The 22,572-nt window shown below is 34.9% G+C and overlaps 2 protein-coding genes across 2 annotated transcripts in view; both read right to left on the minus strand.

Annotated features, from left to right (window-relative positions):
- LOC132948114 (paired box protein Pax-5) overlaps positions 1-22,572 on the minus strand; it is a 78,801-nt gene that overhangs the window by 41,438 nt on the left and 14,791 nt on the right. The window lies entirely within an intron of this gene.
- LOC132948115 (uncharacterized) lies at positions 14,454-15,863 on the minus strand. The gene has a single exon (XM_061018435.1). The coding sequence runs from the start codon at positions 15,189-15,191 to the stop codon at positions 14,583-14,585; it is 609 nt and encodes a 202-aa protein (XP_060874418.1). The 5' UTR covers positions 15,192-15,863; the 3' UTR covers positions 14,454-14,582.

Here is a 22,572-nt window from a genome sequence, read left to right on the forward strand (position 1 = left end):
TCCACTATATTATTCGTTGGCTTTATTTTTCATTCCGCGCCCAGTACCGCACAAGTATCGTGTGCGTGTGTTTATTTTTTTACGTTATGTTAACTGTGCGTCGCTTATATATTATTGACTATGTGCACCTACCTATTAGGTACTATTACAAATATAATATACGCGATATTTATTATTCATTGTAGTTCATTGTTTGAAATGTTATTCAACCGCAATAATAATTAGAAGTGCATGAAGGAGATACGTTGAGCTAATGAAACATTTTAGCTTTTAATTTTCGCAATCACTGAATACGAAAACATTCAATTTATGTTAGTTTAAAGCAAAATACAATATTTTTTGAAACTTTGTTGTTACACGGGTACTATATAATAATATGATCACATTTTATCAACGTTCTAACTCGAGTTTCGTTATCCGTATCGATGATGATTATAATATTATGTGTTATTCTATTACAATATACACAATCAATAAATCATCGTTATAATAATAATGTGTAATAAAATATCGTTCTTTTGTGTCTGCGGTATATTCACTATGCTATCTAATCGACTAGTCCATCTCGTCGGCGAATCTTTTTTGTAGGAAGCCGCGTACTGTAATCGGTTCGTCACAGTGTAGGGCGTGTAGAGAGCCATCGCCAGTGGATGTGGAATAGGGCCGTAGTGGAAACGGGTGTGGGGTGGATAGGAGGGAGGAGGTATTCACTCTGGTTACATTTTTAACAGGTAACAATGGGATACAAGATGATTGCATATCGGAAACCCCACCCTAATTAGTGACGTCATTTCCGGGCTTAGAATCCACAGACATTTAACATAATTTGAATCCCCTCTACTATTTTCCGATTTTGCGTGTAGACGATTTATTCGCTTTTTATGTGTGGCGCACATTTGACATGGTCCCACGGTCAAATGAATTTCGCTTTCGAGACCACATACAAGGCGTAAAATCATTGTTTTTCATATCGATAGCAAAAGCGATAGACTTAAACGATAGTGAATTTTGTTGGGAAGTTTGTTATATAAAACACATTTTTAGTGTTGATCACAATGTCACAACTCACAACGGACAATTTTTTATCCACATATAATCACTAAATTGATTATCGGGTTTTAAAAACTATTTAGTTCAGTTAAATTTCTTCACAGTTACGTAGTTTTCATCATTCGAAGCGACTTCGAAAATGCAGTGTTTGATGTGTTTCACATGGGACGCGTATCAATTCGCAGAATTTTTAACCTCGTGTCGACTGATGTCAAGGACAATGTTATACTTAATGCAAGTCGAAGAGGGTCGGATGGGAATCGCTCCCATTGCTACAGAACGTGGAAACCTATTGTTTTTACCACACATATAGTATCAAGGTTATGATGCAACTGCTCACTATATTTATACATAATATAAATGTATTCATATTTTTTATGATGTCAGTCTAAAATTTTTGTGGTATTTTTCGAAACTTGGTTATGTTTTTAACACCGACTTCTCGCTCATTACAGCGTCCGGTCGATCCAAGGTTACCAACAGAGTCCTTCCACAATGAACTGCTGTCGGTCATCGGTTTTATAATCTGCCACTATACCCAGTCACCACAAATAATACAGATAGTTTCTTCGGTTTTTGTTCGTTGCTGTTTTTATTTTATTATTATTATTAAATTTTACTATATTCTTTGGTGTCTATTATATTCTATGTCTCGTCAGTCGTCGGTGACAATCATCAATATTGTAAATCAAATACCAATAGTCAATTAAACTGGTGATATCTTATATTTTTAGCTAGCAAGGATGCAAATACGTATACGTTTAATTATTATAATTTTTTTTTTTTAATTTATGCACAATATGAGATTCATAAATGTTTTGAACTTAATACTGTCACAGTTAGTCGGATTTGATATGGGAGGAAAATATAAAAACAAAACCGCAGACATATTATGACGACGACGATTCAGTTACCGAACCGGTATTATTCTGTTTAGGAGGCAGTGTAGCAGTTAATGGTCCGCGGCTGAGACCTTGCCCGAAGCTATTTCACACTACGCGACGACGACGGTAGCATCAGACACCCATGAATGGGATGTTTGTACACATCATATATAGCAAACACCGGGAGCAGCTTCTGGTATATGAAGAAGAGAAAAAACGTATGAATGGATCGAACCGGGAACCATGCGTGACCGCCGACCGTTGCTAATCACCACAATGTTCGGTCAGCTGATCAATATGATCTCCTGGCTCCACAATGTCTGCCATCGTTCATGGTTCATCTATCTTGTGGGAAAACTTATTAAAATTACTAACATACTAGTAACGTTTTCAAAAATTTGTCACAGTTCTCGGGGAACACCAAACATATTGCAGGGCGTCATACGTTTCCTTCAAAAATCAATAAATTTCCTATAGAAGGGATCAAATCATTGTCATAATATTAAAATAGGTAGGTATCATAAATCGTTGACGGGTCTGTTAATAGTGATCGACTATATTTTTCAATTAAAGAAAATATGTAAAACCGATTTTTTTTGTATCTAAAGCTGCTGTACATAGACAGTAATTCGTTCGCTATTTTAAAATTGTTTTTTTTTCAAAACAACAAGTATATATATCTATACGAAACACTGGGTGGATATACACGCGTTGTCGGCTCGGACATATTAAACGTCGGTATAAAACTCAATGAACGACGGTGGTGGCGGCTGCACTATAGAAGCATTGTAGATGAATTCGTGCCGCATGGTTCATTAGATATGCCCCACATTGATCATGCTGACTGGCAGGTTCACAGCAGCCACCACCGCTACCGCCGCCACCGACACCGGCCGACGACGGGGACGTGCGCTCACGGACAAGACACGTATCGTCGTCGCGGTCCTTGGCCGGTGAAGGGGTGGAGGGAACTAGACATTTTTATGCGTTTTTAGCCAGGCGATACCGCCGGGGACACATATTATATGTATATTGTTATTGTTATATAGTTGGTGTCCGAACTTCCCGTGCGTGTCAGTAGGTACATAATATTATTATAATATAATACTCACTACATAATATAATATACATAGGTAGGTAATTTGAAAAAAAACATTGCAGTTCTCGACGTCTCTGCGTGTATATATATAATAACGTTCTCCAACGGTCGTTTTCAATGAATTTTCTCCCGCGTTTTCACCGATATTTATCGAGCTTCTCGGGCACACGAACACCATTTCGTTATTATTTCCAATGAGCACCTGAGCAAACGTCCGAAAAGAGGATATGGCCAATTTCCGCAGTACATCGTATCGATCACGCGATACACTGGCAGCAGGTTTTTCACTTTTTTCACTTGTTTTGCATTTGACTTGGTAGACGCGTATTGTATATGTTATACGTGTTTAAGCGTGGGAGTTCTTCTCGAATCATCGGTGACGATGGTCGACGCGTAAACATGGCGATGCGAACGCTTGAAAATCAGTTTTATTATAATTTTTTTTTTCACAGACACATACACCATCACTATTTTTCTTCTACAATTCACGTTTACCGAAAGCCGTTTTTGGACAGTCGTTCCCTTTTCAACGTGATATTTTTAATCATAATTGTAGTAGTATGGGAACGGCCTTGAGCACGGTTTCATTGTGTAACCGCACCGACTTAACTGGTCTGACATCCTTTACCGCTTGTCTACTCACACACACACACACACACACACACACACACACACACACACACTCACACGCAGGCACGCACACGCACGCGGGTGCAAGCCTAGCTGAGTTGAACGATAAGCTCCTTATTATTACATAATATATTATATATGCGAGACTCAAAAATCAGGTCCACATCCGTCTTTTGCTAGTGGTCGTCTTAATACCATCGCGGTGTCATCTCAATCCGTATAATACCTATACGTATATACGTGCAAAACCATCGCAGTAGTGCAGGCCGCACGCTTTACGTTTCGGCGCGAGATCCAATCGAGTAGGCTGCTCTTTGACCCATATCCAAGTTTGGTCTACTTGTTCTGCTGGAACGCTCTGATGCGCACGAGTAAAGAGCAAAAACCGTCTTGCTCGACGTACTGACGACGCAGCATTAGTAAGAGGGGGGAGGGGTAGGGGTGGACTTCACTCATTCATACCGACAGTCAGCTGTGTACGCGTGTGTGTGTATGTGTTTTGGGCGCGCGATTTCGCTTTCAGTCTGACCAGAGGCGATCGATGACGGCGGTCGGAATGACCCCAACGCGCGACGACGACGCGCTTGGCCAGCCGTCCATGGTGTAGCGCATAAATGCACACAAAAACGCGTCATCGGACACCGTTTCTGTTGTTTTGCCGGTGTGTCATTCGCGCGGGGCATAACGGCGGCCAATATCAAGGACGTCGCCGAATGTGTATCAATGGGCTAAAGTGGAAAATCTGACCCAAAACGAGACCGACCGTAGGTCTGGTGACGTGATGTGGTAAAGTCAAGGTATACATCATAGACTTTGTTAGATCTACATAATATGTTTACTTATATATAATGTTGTTTATCTTTTATTAACTGCAGGTGTATACCGCTGCTGAGGGCCGGCATGGCGTTATCGTGCGAAATCTAAACGCGTGTAAACAGCATTGCACCGCCACGACGATATTCTGCGTATATTGGTACACTGCACTGACGACGGGCTTTGCGATTTGGTGGAAACTCGTGCGATCGTATCTTTGGGCAGTAGTGGTCGGTGGTGCGGTCGGCGTGTGTCTTTCACTCGCTCAAAGCACGGGGCCCGTAGGTAGGATATTGCACATACGAACAATAATTATTTATGGTGTCGTTTGTGCCGGTGTTTTTACGCCGGCAATCGGCGGCGTGCGCACAATAGCCTACTTATATTATAATATACGTGCGCGTGTGTGTTGTAGAGGTGCGGGATAAATTACGTCCACTCGGATGAGAGTGAAATAAAATAAAATAAAATAGAAAAAACATCGACGCCGATATATATAGTGCACGGATTATAGTTGTAGTTGTTGGTATATATAGAGACGAGAATATTTGAATATAAAACGCGTTTCCCGGTCCGCATAAGACACACGATATACCTATATAATGACGTATTGTATACTCGTGTTTATATGGCAGTGTTCGAAATCCGTGAAACGTTTGCGGATTTGCGGAGACTATCGCGCCCTGTTATCGTAAACCGACAGTGGACACTGCGCGTTTGTAGTATCGTCGTCGTAATCCGTTCGGGATCGGATCCCCTCGGCGGGGAATACTTACATTATTATTCATTACTCCTTTGTAACTACACTTATATTATATAGTGTGTACGATGCACGGTGTGTTACGGTGTAATTCTGTTTCGATTTTTTTTTTTTTTAACATTCTGTCTTAATAAGTAGAGAAATCCAAAGATTTCCTCGCGACTCTATCACGATTCTCAACCCGTTCTTAATTGGATCTTGTCGTCCGGAATACTTTATATTAATAATATTATTATATTATTACACATAAACAAACTGTTATGTATCACGGTGGCAGTGCGGTATAACAACAATGATTATTCTATATTAAAATATAAAATTCTTTTGTGGGATGAATACTTCATTTACATCTTAATATTTTTCTACGTCGATATATTGTTGTTTTCGATGACGGCATGCGGTGGTTGTAAAAATAATAAGAAAATTAGACACGGAAAGTCAAACGTTTTTTTCTTCGTGTAGTTTTGCCCAAACGATATACATACGATAAACTATGTGTTTTTCTTTTCTTTTTGTCAAATAAATTCAAAAACAGCTGATATGTATGCCAACATGAAACAGATATTGCGTATATACGTAGTATTATTACATAGTACCTATATAAACTATTCCTATACCTATTTAAATATATATAATATAATATAAATACAGTCAACAGTAAAAATAATAGTTCATACACATGAATTTCACGTATATCATATACCGGAGTGTGGACGACTAATAAGTATATAAAAACCTATACAAAAAGATTTATAAAAAAGTAACTATATGATTAAACATAAAATATTTCGTTTGCATTGTTGCAGGATAATAGGATATTGGGCTTTGAAGTTAACGAAATGTTCTACGAGTCTTTTTGGAAACTAATAAGAAAATATTTACGTACGCGTATTATAACAATATTCGGTCGTCAATGTATTCTCCTGCAGACGTCGACGAATCGAAAATCTTCGCGATCGGCCGGCAGATTTATCGTTTATTATTGCGACGGCGGCGGCTACTTTCGACCGACCGATTTCCCACAGGGCAGCACCGTTACACGAGCCTCGCGCGCGCTCAAAAGTCGTGCACCCCCCGTACACGCCGGTCGTCGAACATCGTCGGTCCGTAGCTCGGCAACGAAATAATAATAATAATAATATTATATATACCTGTAAGGTAAACACGAGGCTGCCGAGACGTGTTTATATATATGTATAATAATAATAACATTATACACCCGGACCCATCGCCGCCGAGTCCCGCCGAAGAATATTTTATATAATATTGTATCCCGGCCGGGCAATTTGTTGTTGCCCGTTGCGCGGGCGTGGCCCACTGTCGAGGTGTGAAAGCCGGTACATAAGCGTTAGTTTTTTTTAAGTTTTTTTTTTTTTTTAATAGCGCTATATAGCCGTTTGTGTGCGTCGTTATCTGCATGAGTTATAAGGTCGTGAGTGTTTTGAATTTTTTTTTACCGCCGTGTTTTTTCCTCGTACACACACGCGCGCGCGCGCGCCCGTACTCTCCTGTACGGCCATACACAACACCTTCGGGGATATCGGATAGTGAGTATACGCATATTATATATATAATATATATATTTTATAGTGAGCTTATAGGTGATCGAGAGAGGCGGCGGCAGCGGCGGTGGCTTACTGTATATATATTATAATATATTGTCGGCGCGCTGGTAATAAAACCGCAAATCGGTCTCGTGCATCGACCGTACATTATGTGTATCGTAGGCATACCTGTATAATACTATAGCCACATAATGTGCATGCGCGTATTGTATACGATTTGTTGGCTCCGAATCGTCCGCTAATAATAATTATGTGCGTATTTAATACGCGCGTATCGTGCGTCGCAATCGCTCGTTTTGGCATCGTGATTTTGTGATTTGTTTGGTTATTTTCTTTCCAAATGTGACTTTCGTATTGGTGTATATATGTATATATATATATATATATACCTAATACATAATAATAATAATAATATGTACCCTGTATGGGTACCCTTAGGATATTTCGTTCTATATACACACCAAATATACGAAAACTGATGGCACACATCTGCTTTTTATGCGGCGTCGTCGCATGCGTATATTGTATAATATATATATATACGATAACGGTATATCGACTACGGTATACCTAACCTTACCTATACGTGCATCATTATATTATAATTAGGTGTATCAAAATATTATAACGAATATCATATTATTATAATATTGTATAACCCGACGAAACGATTACATTCGCGGCTATAAAACCAATTAATCATATAGGTAGTAAGTACTATATATTATCGACGTTGTATACGACTCGTACGTCAAGATTATGACGTAGGAACCTATATACGAATCATAACACTCGAAACGCATTCGTACATAACATTGGTACCCATACGAGTATAGAATATATTATAATACGCGTATACACACATACGAGGGATTGGTCGTATACATTCGTACCTACTATATATTATTATACATCATTATCGTATCATCTATACCTACTAACTGTGATCGTTTGAAAAATATCGTATCCGCGCATCGTTAAACGGCTAGTGCTTATTGTTTATCATTTCGATGGAAGTATAGGGACACAGAGAGAGAGAGAGAGAGACAGAGAGACAGAGAGAAATGTTTAGACTACAAATTCGTGCCCTTTCACCTATTTCGCATTTATGCGTTATTATATTGTGCGCATACGTCGTATATATTATAATATACGCGTATAGAGGTACCGGCCGCGTATACACATAAATGTTGTTATGATATTATATGTGCTACACATAAAACGACGCGCGCGCCCGAGAGATACGATCGACCAGAGTCGAACACGATTCTCGACGGCGGCGGCAGACGTGCGGCCCCCGCGAGAGTTCGACCGGCCCAACCGACCGATACGCGTTTAATTTATCGGGTCCGTATTTTAATAATCTCTCTCATGTGTGTGTATCTGTGTATGTGTGTGTGTGTGTGTTTGTGTGTGATGCGCAGTAGAACAGGCGCGCAGATCCGATACTGATTATAATTATCCGACCGACGGTCGCCCCGAGTCATTATTCGTCGTCGTCCTCGTCCTCGTCTTCGAAATATTTAGGACTATTTTATTGAACACGAACTGCAGTTCATCGTGCCGACTCTATACACTGTAATATAACATTTCATCGGATTTTCGTTTCCAAGATTTATCGTTGAGCCGCGATAACGATTAGGTTTCGTACAAGTATTAGAGATACACGAGTTGAACGATCTGGTCAACGGTGCAGCAGCGGCGGCGTGCGTAAAAGGGAAATAAAAGGGTGTGCAGCATCCACGGCTGCTGCTGGTTTTGGTAAGGTACCAAGGTATATATGACGGTCACCAACGGGAGATTAACGAAATAAGAGAACATAATTAACTCGGTGAGAAGTGCCCAATATAATGATAATTTGCAAACCTAGAATAATCTTTATGTTATTTCTTCCCCGCCACGTGGATTACGATGATTATTAAAATCGTTTAGTTCCCACGGACACCACCTCTATAGGACGCATAATACAAGTACAAGTACAAGTAGCCCGAGTAGGTACCTATATATTACATTTATATACTGAATACGAATTGCAGTGTTCGTATATTACATTATATTACCGGGCCTAAAATCATGTGCAGTACATACCGCTAAGAAAATCGTCACTATACTCTATTGCCGTAGGAATTCCTTTAGAGCATTAAACAATATTAAAGTATAATTGTATTTAAGTCGATTATAATAATTATGTACCTTTAATAATTTCATTTTAGCTATATTGGTATTTTGTAAAACAGGTATACCTACCACTCGCGATGAACGCACGTCAGTTAAAAATATAATACAAGACATTTTAAAATCAAATATCGGACCGTAATAGTACTGGTGAAACAGTGTAATAGACATCTCGCGTCCGGTGGAATCCTCGCGATGCATTTTAGTGTACCCTGCGCGACAAAGACTTCCATAATACCTATATATAGGACTATAGGAGTGGTAGACGCATTGATCCCGTACGGCCGTACATTATAATAATATGTGCGCATAATAATAGCCTGGCACAATTATTATTATCGATAACGCGAATGAACTGCACGAAACGGAAAGTTACGGAAAGTAGAGATCGACTTTTCGAAGACGACAAATTCACTTACCTACGTATTATTATAATAATATAATAAAGTATTATGTACTGCAGGAGATATAGACCGAGTGGCGAGTACATTATAATATTATCATTATTGATATTATTATTATTGGTAATAGTAGTGCATAACTAGCGTGGAACCTCTATATAGCATAAGCGCGTATATACAAAATAAAAGTGTATATATACATACATAGTATTACATACATACATACATACTATATTTATATATATAATATACGCGTAATGGATCAGAGTTGTAGTTGCTGTACGTTGTAATTGCGTACCTATATATACGCGTTGCACGTGTATATAATAATAATATGATAGTATAATATAATATAATAACGGCGTATCGGTCGGAATTAAGACGAAATGGAATATTGGTTTTTTTCCTTACAAAAGTACACATACGCGCGGTGTACTCTACGTAGGTATAATAATATATAATAATGCAGTCGGAATCGTATCGACCTCGTTAGCGTTGTCGTCGTAGGCCCGCCGCCGTCGATTAAACACGAAAAACCGTGTACGGACAACTATAATAATATTATAATATACCTGGACGGCTGGACGGCGGCAATGTGGGCTGCGGAACGGGTTGCGCGCGTTAATGCGGAAACTCGGCCGATAGTAGACGGCACACTCACACACACACACGTACACATAAATACATACATACACACATACACATATACACACATACACATATACACACATACACACATACACACTCACGAGTAGGTATTATACATATAATACACACTCACGCATGCACATATTATTACATGTGCGCGCGCGGCGACTTGCATCGGCTCGCGCGAATACGACCTGACAACTGTTTCTATTATAATAATACAGTTGTCGCCGTCGTGACCACCACGTTTGGCTCCCGTTTCGCCGTATCATTATAATATTGTATAATAATAATAATAATGATAATAATAAAAATAATAATGATGTTAATAATAATATTATAATATTTTTCGTAGACGCGCGACGTCGAATCGGCCCAGTTGTCCTGCAAGCGCGGGGTTCACAACGCTATAAAACATTACACTGAACGTAAAATTAAAAATGTTCCCTTTTGGTGGTGCAGATCACACCGGAAGAGACGAGTGAGTTCTGGTATATATATATAAACATACGTACCCCAAAATGGTATAATGTAATAATTGCATAACGAATTCGCGTCATCATGTGTGCATATAGGTGTTATTATATTATATTATGACGTCGGAGCGGCAGGCGCCCCGCGGCCGCCGTATGGGCTTTTCGCCGCTTGCGCGTGATGATTGACGGTTCGTAATGTTTTCCGTTTCGCAATCTGCCGTCGTCTGTGATATTATTATTATTATTATTAATATTATTGTTGTTGCTGTTACGTTGTCTATACGCCTTTGTGCTACCGTATACTTGACACCTATATACACCTACCGACGACGGGTAACCTATACGGCGATTACGACAGATGGTCCAGGGATAATTGAAAACGAAAGATGATTTTGCGCCAATGCGAAAAAAAAACATAGACAATAATCCCCCGTGACGATTCTTCTTATCCAATAGGTTGTGGCACTCGAGACAAGAAATAAAAAAAAAAACAAGCGCTTTCTGTAGTGGCCTGCAGTGGCGGTGTTTACCGCGTCACCGGAAGAAGATCATCAAAAACTGAGCGAAATTTTTTAACATCAAAAATATTATTAAGTGAGCATGTTATACTCGATTAGGTCCGTTTGTATTTATTGTACCTAGGTCTTACAGTTTTTTCTTCTAAATATTTTTTTTTTAAGTATTTTTTTGGTAGGTGTTTACAGGTTACTTGGAAAAGTCAATATATGCATCCTTAAACTTATAAACACCAAACGGTACCTAATAATAATAATAATGATGAATATACATTTCTGATGAATTAACTATCATTATAATATTATGCGTGCTACCTATTTGAAATATTGTAAAATTACGGACTCTTATCTATTCCATGATATAATATATTTATATTAGAAAAAATTTAGTGAGACTGTTTGGGATCGATTTTTAGTAGAAAGTGTACTATACTGCACTGTATTGTACGCACTATGCACTATACAGTTAACGCGATCAAATCATGAAATGTACTGTTTTTTTTTTTATAAGCTATCATTTATTTTATTTTTCAGTAGGTAAATACAGGAAAAATATATTTTTCTTTCCGAAAAGTGTATGACTATAAATTATTATTAAAAATGGATAATCACCAATTTGTCGTAGACTTCTATTAGAATAATATATGCCTAAATAGTACAGTATACTATGCCTACCTAATTTATATAAACCTATATAATAATATAACATACATTATAATGTAAATTGTGTCACTCGCTCAAATATACCGCCCACTGTTATAATATGTACTTATGTAATATATTAAATAATGAAAATTCTAAATAAACCTGTGCAGTACGGCACGTCGTTTCGCGTTAACCCCCAAAAAATTGGACACAATTTTTCGTTTGTTGCATAACACACTACTGCAGCGGCAGTTGCAGTGCAAGCACGGCCAAACCACCGCCGAGGTATATATGGATAGCTATACCTATATATATATATATCTACATATTGTAATAAAATATCATTATATTGTAGAGTTATGTTTTTCGGTATGTCCGACTGACGTTACGAAAGCGCCGCCAAACACCACTTCGACATGCACATTACTGGAAAAACTGCTACTGGTGCCCAGTTACGCGCGTGTATTGATATATATATATATATATACATACATTATGCATGTATATAAACAGTACGCACACGGAGATTTAACGCCATTGTGCCTTTTTTCGCCTCCGACACCTATTCAAAATTATTGTGTATATACATATAATATACCTCTGCTGCACAGTGGCGGCGCGGCGGCGATAAAAGAGAACAAATAAAAAAAAACAACAACAACAAATCGGTTCTTTGTGTTACTATATTCTTGGTGTTTTTTTTTTTACCTTCTATATATTATAGATACGTACAATCTATATAATATTATATATACCATTGTCGGAATACACGTACACGTATACTTACGGTGTACGTGTGAGAGTGTGTGGAGATAATCATGCAAAAAGTACGTCTATATACGGTGTCATCAAACCCTTAATCTGCCGACGAGCAAACACTCACACACACACAAACACGCGTGCGGAGTATATATTATATTCTATAATATTCTATATGTGTAAATATATTATTTGACGTGTGTGTGTGTGTGTGTGTGTTTAGAGATGAGTATACGAGTACGCAGACATAGTATACGCGGGTACGTAATACGATCATTCTTCCGAGTGTGGAAAACGTTCACGTCGCCATAAGACCATGACCGATCGTAAATGGGCGAATTACGGAAGTGAATAAGTCTAAAAATAGACATTTTATTTCTGGTGGTAGTTACTAAACGACGGAGATTCGCAATGAGTTATGTTTCGTGTGACGTGGTCCAAATTATAATAATCTTAATATTAGTTGAATAATATAGTGTTGTTAAGCACCGGGAAACGTTGCAAAAGTAAAATCAAAGTATATTTTAGCCTTTATTTTGTTTTAACCAATGTTACAAGCAATTTCGTACGGACAAAATGTTCGTGCGATGTAACATTCCATAGAAAACAGCGATATTTAAATTGACTAGTTTGTTGAAATTGTAATATAATATTTAAAACAAAACAGGTGATTTCTCGATAATTAAACATTTCAACTATACCTATACCTATGCCACATCTTTTAGAATGAAAAAAACCTTATAATATTGTATACTATAATAATATAATTGCGTAAAATTATCATTTTCACGGATGAATAAAGATCTTATTCATTAAAAGACACAGCGAGTATGTGATGGGTTTAATAATTATTTGCTTCTACAATAATAATAATTAGAGGTATCGCGAGCGCATGAAGTAAAATATGTTTTTTTTTAATTGGACCGAACCAAGGTTGTTTATTGTGTCACATCGTAATCGTCGTTGCGTTTGTACTGCTGCAGCGCAACTAGGTATAAGCTAAAGGGTCTAATTATACTTGCCGTATTTGAAAAAAAAATGTATAAGTTAATAAAACATTTCAAATTGTTGGTAAAATTTCTCTGACCACGTTTTCCATTGAAAATAATTAAAAAAATTCCTGTACGTATCATATTCGTCACAGTTATATTATTATGTGATTCACTCGTAAATGAATAGAAAAACGCCGCAACCTTCTCCTGTACATACCTACGTTGTGCCTATATTATAATAACGCTGCAACTATTGACTATATAAACCTCCTCGGGTTAGGTTACGGTCAGACTATATCCGATTTCGGCCGAACTATATTCGGCCGAAATCGTCCAAATTTTCGGATCAAAATTTGGCGGTCAGATTGGATCCGAATGGATCCGGAAAATGTATAACTATTAATTACCTATGCATAATAGACGTTCAAGTTTCAGTTGTGGTTTACATTTTTGTCAGGATGGACGTCTGTAACCACATTTACTTGTTAGAAACAAGCCCTATTTTAAAATACTTACTGTTACATGAAAAGAAAAAAAAAGTCTGGGTAAATACAATTTATGAAGATAGGGAAAGATTTGGTGAATTTCATACTCTTTTTCCTAAACTCCTGGAACAACCAGTAAAATTTTACGAGTATATGAGGATGACACCGAAAACTTTTTTCTACATTCTTGATAAAATTCGTTTCCAGCTTCAAAAATATTCAAACTTCCGAATTTGTATTACACCTGAAGAAAGACTAGTAGTTACATTAAGGTAAGTAGAATATCATGTATTGTAAATATTTATGTAGTGAGTAATATTTTATATTATATAATATGTATATCATATAAAAAAAATTTATTAAACAAACCTAGTATTTAAAAATTAAGCTCTTCAAAAATAATTACTTTAGTAACAAAAAAAAAAATCATACGCCCTTTCAAAACGAAAAACTATGTATAAATTAATTATGTATGAATAATACTGAAAAAAAAAAAAATTGAATTATTGCTTATTACATAAGAAAAATTAATAAAACGAGCGTTACCAAACTTAAAAACGAAAATTACATTTTGACACTATTCAAAAAATATATCAAATTATAAAAAAAAAACAATTAATTTACTTCAAAAGATAAATTATGAATTATAAAATTATATAAAACATTAAAATATAGGTATCAATACTTAATAATATGTAGAACTGGTTGTAGCAAAAGTTTGATTGGGTTGTTGAATATAACTTGTAACGCATTGGTTAGAATCATTAGGTATATTAGAATATGCTTGATTAATAACTTGTCTTGATTCTTCGGAACGTAGTGGTTGTAAAAAACTCAGATTTAAATCATTTTGATTTAATCTATTGGTGTCACATCTTTCTTGTTCTTCTAAAAATACTTGTTGCAACTTATGTCTAACTATCAATTTTCTATTCTCTGGAAGTTCTTGCAAATAAGGTACCAAACTTACCATAAAATGGAAACTTTCGTCTTCAATTATGCTTTTTTTTTTTTGTGAATTTTCATTTATTTTAGTAAAATGGAGTAATTTTTGTCTTTCGATATTTAGCAAATCACTAATTGCATCATGTTTATTAGTTTTTCTTTTTTTCGCCGGTAATTGCTCATATGAAGAATCCATACCTATTGTTGTTTCTTGTAGTTTTTCCGATGTATTTAAGTCTTCGTTTACGACGTCAATACAGTCGCTTTCTGGTGAATTAACTTCCATAGCGTTTTCTAAATCGTTTTCTAATTCATTCGCCAACATTGGTGTAGAAATATTACATATCATTTGTCTTGGTGTTTCGATATCCTTTAAGAAAGACAATGTTTCATAAAATCTCCACTTTGATGAGCTTCCTCCAGAACCAGACCCTGTTGGTTTTTTGCTCTTATTTAATTCCTTTTTATACGTATCTCTTAAATTTTGCCATTTGGTTTTTAGTAAATCGCCTATATTAAGAAATAGTTAAATTATTTAATACAATTGTAAAATGTATGTAAAAATGTATCAAAGTAAAGTGTTATTTATATGATTTTTAAAGTGTATCCAGATAATTCTGTAACCAAAAAGATTAGAAAATATACAAAACCACAGTTTTTTTTATAGTTAATTATTTTTATAGTTAAAATTTGCACGAAATTATAATATATTAAATAACCAAGAATAAATATTTTAGTTATTTTGTTATAATTTTATAATATTATTTCAACTTACTGGCTACCATATTAATAAAACAATATAAATATAATATAAAATATCCTAGACTGACAAACAGCTCAGAATCGTTTTTCGTATTCAATGATATTATATCTGTGACTCACTTGTAACCTACTGTACAACAGAGCGACATTCACTTACCAGCTTTTTGGAATTTGAAATGTTTTTGAGTTAAAATAATATTTGACGAAAAAATTACATTTGAAAATTTCATTGTATGTATAAAAAATAATAGTACTTTAAAAGTTTCAGGTTCCCACAAGTAATATTAATAATATTTTTAAATTAAAACACAAAACTAAAATCGTTATTCTTTGTTTAAATATCTAATTTCATCCAAATTTAAACTTAAAATAACTATGAAAAAAAACTGTTTATATTTTTTTGATTTTTTGGTTACAGAAAAACTACTTACATGGAACCTTTTTTTAAATTTTCTATCCTTACATATAAAAATTGAATATTTTATAAATGTTGACTACCTACAAAATAATTTGTAAATTTTCAATTTGATAAATTTCGTCAAAATTAGAACTTTAAAAAAAATCTTGCCTATATATTTTAATATTTTTAAGTGGATATTGTAACAATGTATGAGGATCCTTTTATTATATTATCAATCTTTTTGATCCAACGAATAACATTTTATTGACATTAATAGACAAAAACTAAAAAAAATAAAAAATTCAAAATGTCATTAAACAGCTCAAAACGACTCAAAATATTTTTAATATATATTATTTCAAGTACAGAAAACGATAAAATAAACATTTGGTATAAATTGTATGTAACTGCGGTTTTTCGTTTTTGAGTTATAACGAAATAAGAAAATCGTTCAATGACAAATCGATTAAACATCGAATCTCGTAAAAATTTGAAGTTCAAACGCTCATAAGAATTTAATTTGACTTTTCTGTCCATAGACATATTTTTTTGTTAAAGGTAGATAATTTGTTAGGAATATTGTATTAGATTTTTAAATCTTAGATATAAAAACAAAATTTTTAATGAAGTCTAACACAAAAAAATATGCAATTAATTTTCGTGATTTTGACAAATTTTGACCTTCTGAATGCACCAATTAGATTCTCTTGCCCAGCAGGAAAAATACTAGAATTAAAAATCGTATCATTATTTCAAAAACTTATCGTGTACTCATTAAAAAAAAAAAAAACATCATTGTAAAATCAATGCATAAATTGCTCCGCTCAAAATCTAAAATAGGCTATTTTGAACTTAAAAAAAAATTTAAGTCACGTTTAATTTTCTGTATTAAAAAATAAAAACATTGTACTATAATACGTGTATAGTAAGCGTCTGTAAATACTAAATTATATAGAAACTTTTTGAAAAATGTATTAGAATTCAAGTTATTTTGTTTGTCATGTCTTTATGTTACACTCTTTGATATAATTAAGAAATAATTTAAGAAATATACTCATGTTAGCAAATTCCCATTATTAATATTTTGAAAACAATTATTACGTTCTCATTAATTTACTCAAAAAAATATTAATATTATAAAAAATTCTAAAAAATTAACTACTTGACTTAGATAAATGTTTTTATCATCGAAATGGTTCATATAATCAGATTAACAAATTGGCTCTTTTTTTAAGCATTTAAAGTTCAAATTTTGACAAAATAATTCAAATTTAAAATGTAATAATTATTTTATAGTTAAAAAAGTATAACATTTTCAACTTTTATAGCTAAGGATTGAAAATTTAAAACAAGGTTCCACGTAAATATGTTAATATATAAATTTCTTTATTCACAATAACATCATAAAATATACTTAGTAATATCATAGACTGTTTTCGCTCAGAATCGTTTTTCTTATACAATGATATTATATCATTGAATTCAAATTTAACGCAAATTTATAAGTGTTTTTTTTTTAGTTTGTGATTAGGTTTAGATTACCTACTTACACATTTTAAATTATGTTTTAGGTTTCTATCAACGGGAACTCCTTATAGATCATTAGCCTTTTCATTTCGTATGGCACATAACACGATCAGTGGAATAATTTATGAAACATGTAACACCATATGGAATGTTTTTGGACAAATACATATGCCTTTCCCGACGAAAGATATGTTTTACCAGATTGCTCACGATTTCGAAATACTATGGAATTTTCCAAATTGTATCGGGTGCATTGACGGTAAACACATCCGCATAAAATGTCCAAAAAAAACTGGTTCAATGTTTTATAATTATAAAAATTATTTTTCGGTACATTTGCAAGGAGTGTGTGATGCAAAATATAAATTTATTACAGTGGATATAGGAGCATATGGAAAACAGAGTGATAGCGGTGTATTTACTGAGTCTAATATATACAATTATCTAGAAACAAATTCCTTTAATGTACCGCCCAACAGACCACTTCCAAAAACAAATATTCCATTGCCTTTTGTTTTATTGGGAGACCAAGGATATCCACTAAAAGAATATTTGATGCGACCATATCCATGCACCACAAATTTAGATCCAGAAAAGGAAATTTTCAACTATCGTCTTAGTCGAGCCAGGCGTATGATAGAATGTACATTTGGTATATTAGTATCAAAGTGGAGGTGTCTAAAAACGGAATTGCAAGTAAATGAAGATCACGTAGACACACTAGTTAAATGTATCTGTTTATTACATAACATAATTATCGATCAGGAAGGGATTGATGATACGTTACTTGTAAATATTCATCAAACAAATGTAGAAATTGATATGTCAAGACGAAACAACCGCTCTAAGACTGAAGCCTATGCAATACGTGATAAATTCAAAGAGTATTTTAATAATATTGGAGCTGTTAATTTTCAACTACCTAATGAAGTCAATAATATGAAATAATTTTAACTTAAAAAAATTGCAAATTGTGTAAGCTATAGGTATTTTTATACCTTTGATTGTAGGTAGTCAGGTAGATACCTAATTTATGATTATTAATAGTTTTTAAGATTTAAAATTAGGTAACCAATATATTGAATCTATCACTTATATAGTTATATTAGACTATTTTTTCTAATATATAAGACATAAGTACTATATTGTATTATGAATAATAAAAATTAATTTTTATTGGTATTAGTGTACTTTAATTTTAATACTTACTTTTAATTCCCATTTCCGTTGCTATTTCATCCCAAAGTTTCCTAATTATGTCTCTATTGTGGTAATGTTTTGATTTTTTATTCCACAAAGCATTGCGGTCATGAACTAAACTAATTAATTTTTCTGAATCAACCATACTGATTTAAAAAGATACTCAACAGTCAACACAATCAAATCTGATCAAATTTTAAATACTCAATACAATTGAAAACACAGGTCCAACCAGGTTCACGCAATTGAACAAAATGAACAAGTAGGAACAAAAATAATTTTATATTCCAAAACAATTCTATATAAATAAATACTATAAGTGGTAAAATATGGCCATTTTTGTCAATATGACGAAAATAGTTCATACGTACACCATGCGCACCGGACGGATTCGGCCGGAAAAAACAAAATATTTTGATTTTGTCCGACGTCGGACGTATTCGGCCGAATAATTCGGACGTAATCTGACCACAACATTACGTTTGAATCGTGATGGTTTGAACATTTTCGTGCAAACATGATTGGGTCGATGTTTTAAAACGATACATATATATAATAATAATAATATGCAGGAGGTACCCATATTATATATTTACTGATCAGCCGTGGACACACGAAATTGATGCGGAAATCAGTCTGTACACATCGTAAAAACGTTATCGTTTTATCGTCCCGAGAGCGAAACGCTTGTACCACGTCAACCCAAGAAAACTATACCTATACGATAGTAATAATAGTAACATAATATAAACGAGACGATAATATTAAAATATACTGGCCGCAGCAGAACATCAGATCGTGTTCCTCACACGTGTAAAAAGCGTGCAAAATTGCGTAATTTTAATATTAACAACTGATTTATAATAATAATAATTGTCAACGGTTATTATATCCGAATGATAAAGCTTTATATTTTTAAGAAAAGAAAAAATATGATAGTCGCACTTTTCCTTAGGTTCGTATAAAGATATGCCGGTACGCTACACTGCGGCAGGAGCAGGACGCCCCGAGCGACGGGGAGTAAAAAAAAATATATATAACATGTTGGACGTTGGTATAGATACGTTAAAAACGTCTCCGAGAAAACGGTTAAAAATAATAATAATAAAAAATACGTTTCTCGTCGGCGAGCCGTTAAACGGAAGATTTCGGGGGTGTTTGACACAATCGGACGATTTAAAACGCAATCAACTACACGTTAATGACAAGGCCGCGTAACAAGTGCGAGCGCGGGTGGGACCTGTGGTGTTGGTGCGGCGGGGGTGTAGTGGCGGTGTACGACATGTGGTGAAACCGTTGCGGGGGGCAGATGCGCGGCTCTCTCAACCGCCGCCGCCGCCGTCAACGGACGCGAAATACACCCACCACTGTACACATTGTATAATAATATGTAATACACACACACACGTATACCTATATAATACGTACACGTATAGTGTATACAGTAATAATATAATATGACTACTGTACAACGGAAAAAAAAACATACTATTTTCATTATCTTCGCCCATTGTTCTTGAGGAAGCACGCTTCTTCGTACGAATGGATAGTATAGGACGAAAAAAAAACGTCCGTTAAAAATAATTACGACTTTCGACGGTTATTTTAGTTATTTTTTTTTTTTTTGCTTTCTTGTTTTGAGATGACCATTTTTTGTGAACGGCCGTTATCGTATTTCCCACACCCAAAGGCACCATTAATAAAAAAAAAAATAAGACCACTATAAGATACAGGCTTGCATGCACTCACGTTTGGTGTAACGTATCCTGGATACAATTTTAAGATAACCTAGGTGTAGGCCAACAACTTTCGACCACGGTGTATAATATTTATTTGGTACGTTACTAAAACGGTTGTGTTTAATACCAAGTAAATGTTTTTGGCTGCAATATTATTCTATATTGAGTGCACTATATATTCAGTGCCCGAAGAAAAATGTCAATGAGTGCTCGAGCATCATGTATTATTTTGTCACCTGGTTATAGGTATACAAATCGTATCTTTAGGATATTTTACGGGCACTAGCTTCGAAACAATTTACAATATTTGGGGATATTCTGGACCTGCAACACCGCCCTCCAAGATACGGACTTATTCGGTTAGAATTTAGGACGTGAATACGTGATGCGTACGAACCAAAATGCATCGGTCGCGGTGGTTACTATTATACCTCTCCATACCATGTTCTCTGCACTGTCATCAGTCTTGTCAATATAATAACTGATAACAGTAGTTTGAAATAAAAAAAAATGTAATAAGACTACCTATATAACTTGATAGCATATGACGAGTGTGATGTCGTCGCACTGAGGACAAGAAGAGAAAAAACAACGGATGTGTAGGCAAATAGAGTTTATAGAATGTATATTATAAGTGCTTGCTAAGCAGTTGAGAAAAGCCTCGTCGTCGGTGACACGGTAAAACAATACTAAGCGGCGATCCGGATTTAATAACTGGTCCATGCTAATACTCTAGTGTGTGTCCGGTCGTGATGATGAATATTTAAACGTAGAATTTTTTTCCCTACTATATCTTTACATCTCTGTCTTTCTCTCTCTCTCTCTCTCTTCCTCTCTCTGTCTTACACCATATTATTCTATCTCTCTCTAGCTTTTCGTTGTTTAATCAATCCAGACGGCCCTCAATGAGCGCCGGCGAATCGCCGAGCACGATCTCATGAATAATTCACCTGCGGTCCTCCGCACACACCCGCACCCTTCGCTAAACTTTAGCCTTCCTATGCTAATTTTGTAACTGGAACTACTACTGTTCAGCAACAGCATCAGCATCGCTGCACTATATACGTGTACGCACATAATAATAACGCTATAATAATATGTATGTATAATATTATAATGTGTGTATGTTTGTTTATGTTCAATTAATGTATCTGTCTCGTGTATCATAACCAATAAGCCACCGGCAGTCTTGACCTAGGGCATTGTGAGCAAATTCTTCGGCGCGTGTACCGATATACAGATACATGGTACATTATACTAATATAATATTATATACCGCTAGAGTACATTATACCGATTGTAACTGGGTAGGCAGAGTAAGTATAGGTACTCAAATAGTATTATTATTAATAATACAAAATCGACACTGCAACATACGTCCGTATGAACCGTATAAATAACAATCTATATTCCATACCAAACAGTTACGACTCACAAACAAATCAATCAGATGATAATTGTGCGTAGGTACACTCGCTTATATTATACGCTTATGTAATTTACTGTAGTTGGAATAACTGACTTAAACCGTAAAAAAGCTAAATGTAGTTTTTTTTAAGATCGTAAAAATCACTTTCTACCGAAATAAATCTAGTTATATTATATCGTATTTTATGGATATAGCCAATATGTCGGAATATAATATAACGATTAATCCATTGGGCGTGTGTATTATTATAATATTACAGTCTGGTTTCAGTGTTTCACGAGGTCGTTTAAACGATGGTGACGACGACAACAGTAGACTTTATTCACGCTATAGTGCTTGTTCTCCGGTCGCATTTCACTTTACGAGCAGCGTTCTAATGTGTATGACGCTATTATATAGTTCGAAATTCAAATTCTGGGAATTACGGCTACCGCCTCGAACTTTACATAGGTATCTTTAAATATCTAATACCGCATTACAGCATTGAGTTCAACGAATTGGAAGAAAATAGCGCTTTTTAATTACTATTTTTACCAAAGAAAGCGAAAACGATAATTTTTCTATGGGTCCACCTGCAGTAAATAGAATGATAATAATATTATGAATTATTACCGATATATTATAATCGGTATAGGTATTCAATTATTTCTCCCGAAGTCTGCCTCCCATATAC

Source organism: Metopolophium dirhodum, chromosome 7 (genome assembly GCF_019925205.1).
Source record: "Metopolophium dirhodum isolate CAU chromosome 7, ASM1992520v1, whole genome shotgun sequence".
In the NCBI taxonomy this organism is placed as follows: Eukaryota; Metazoa; Arthropoda; class Insecta; order Hemiptera; family Aphididae; genus Metopolophium; species Metopolophium dirhodum.

Bases quoted from the DNA above. Each gene is read 5' to 3' on its own strand.
- LOC132948115 (XM_061018435.1), bottom strand. From the start codon at position 15,191: ATGATATGTAATATTTCTACACCAATGTTGGCGAATGAATTAGAAAAC.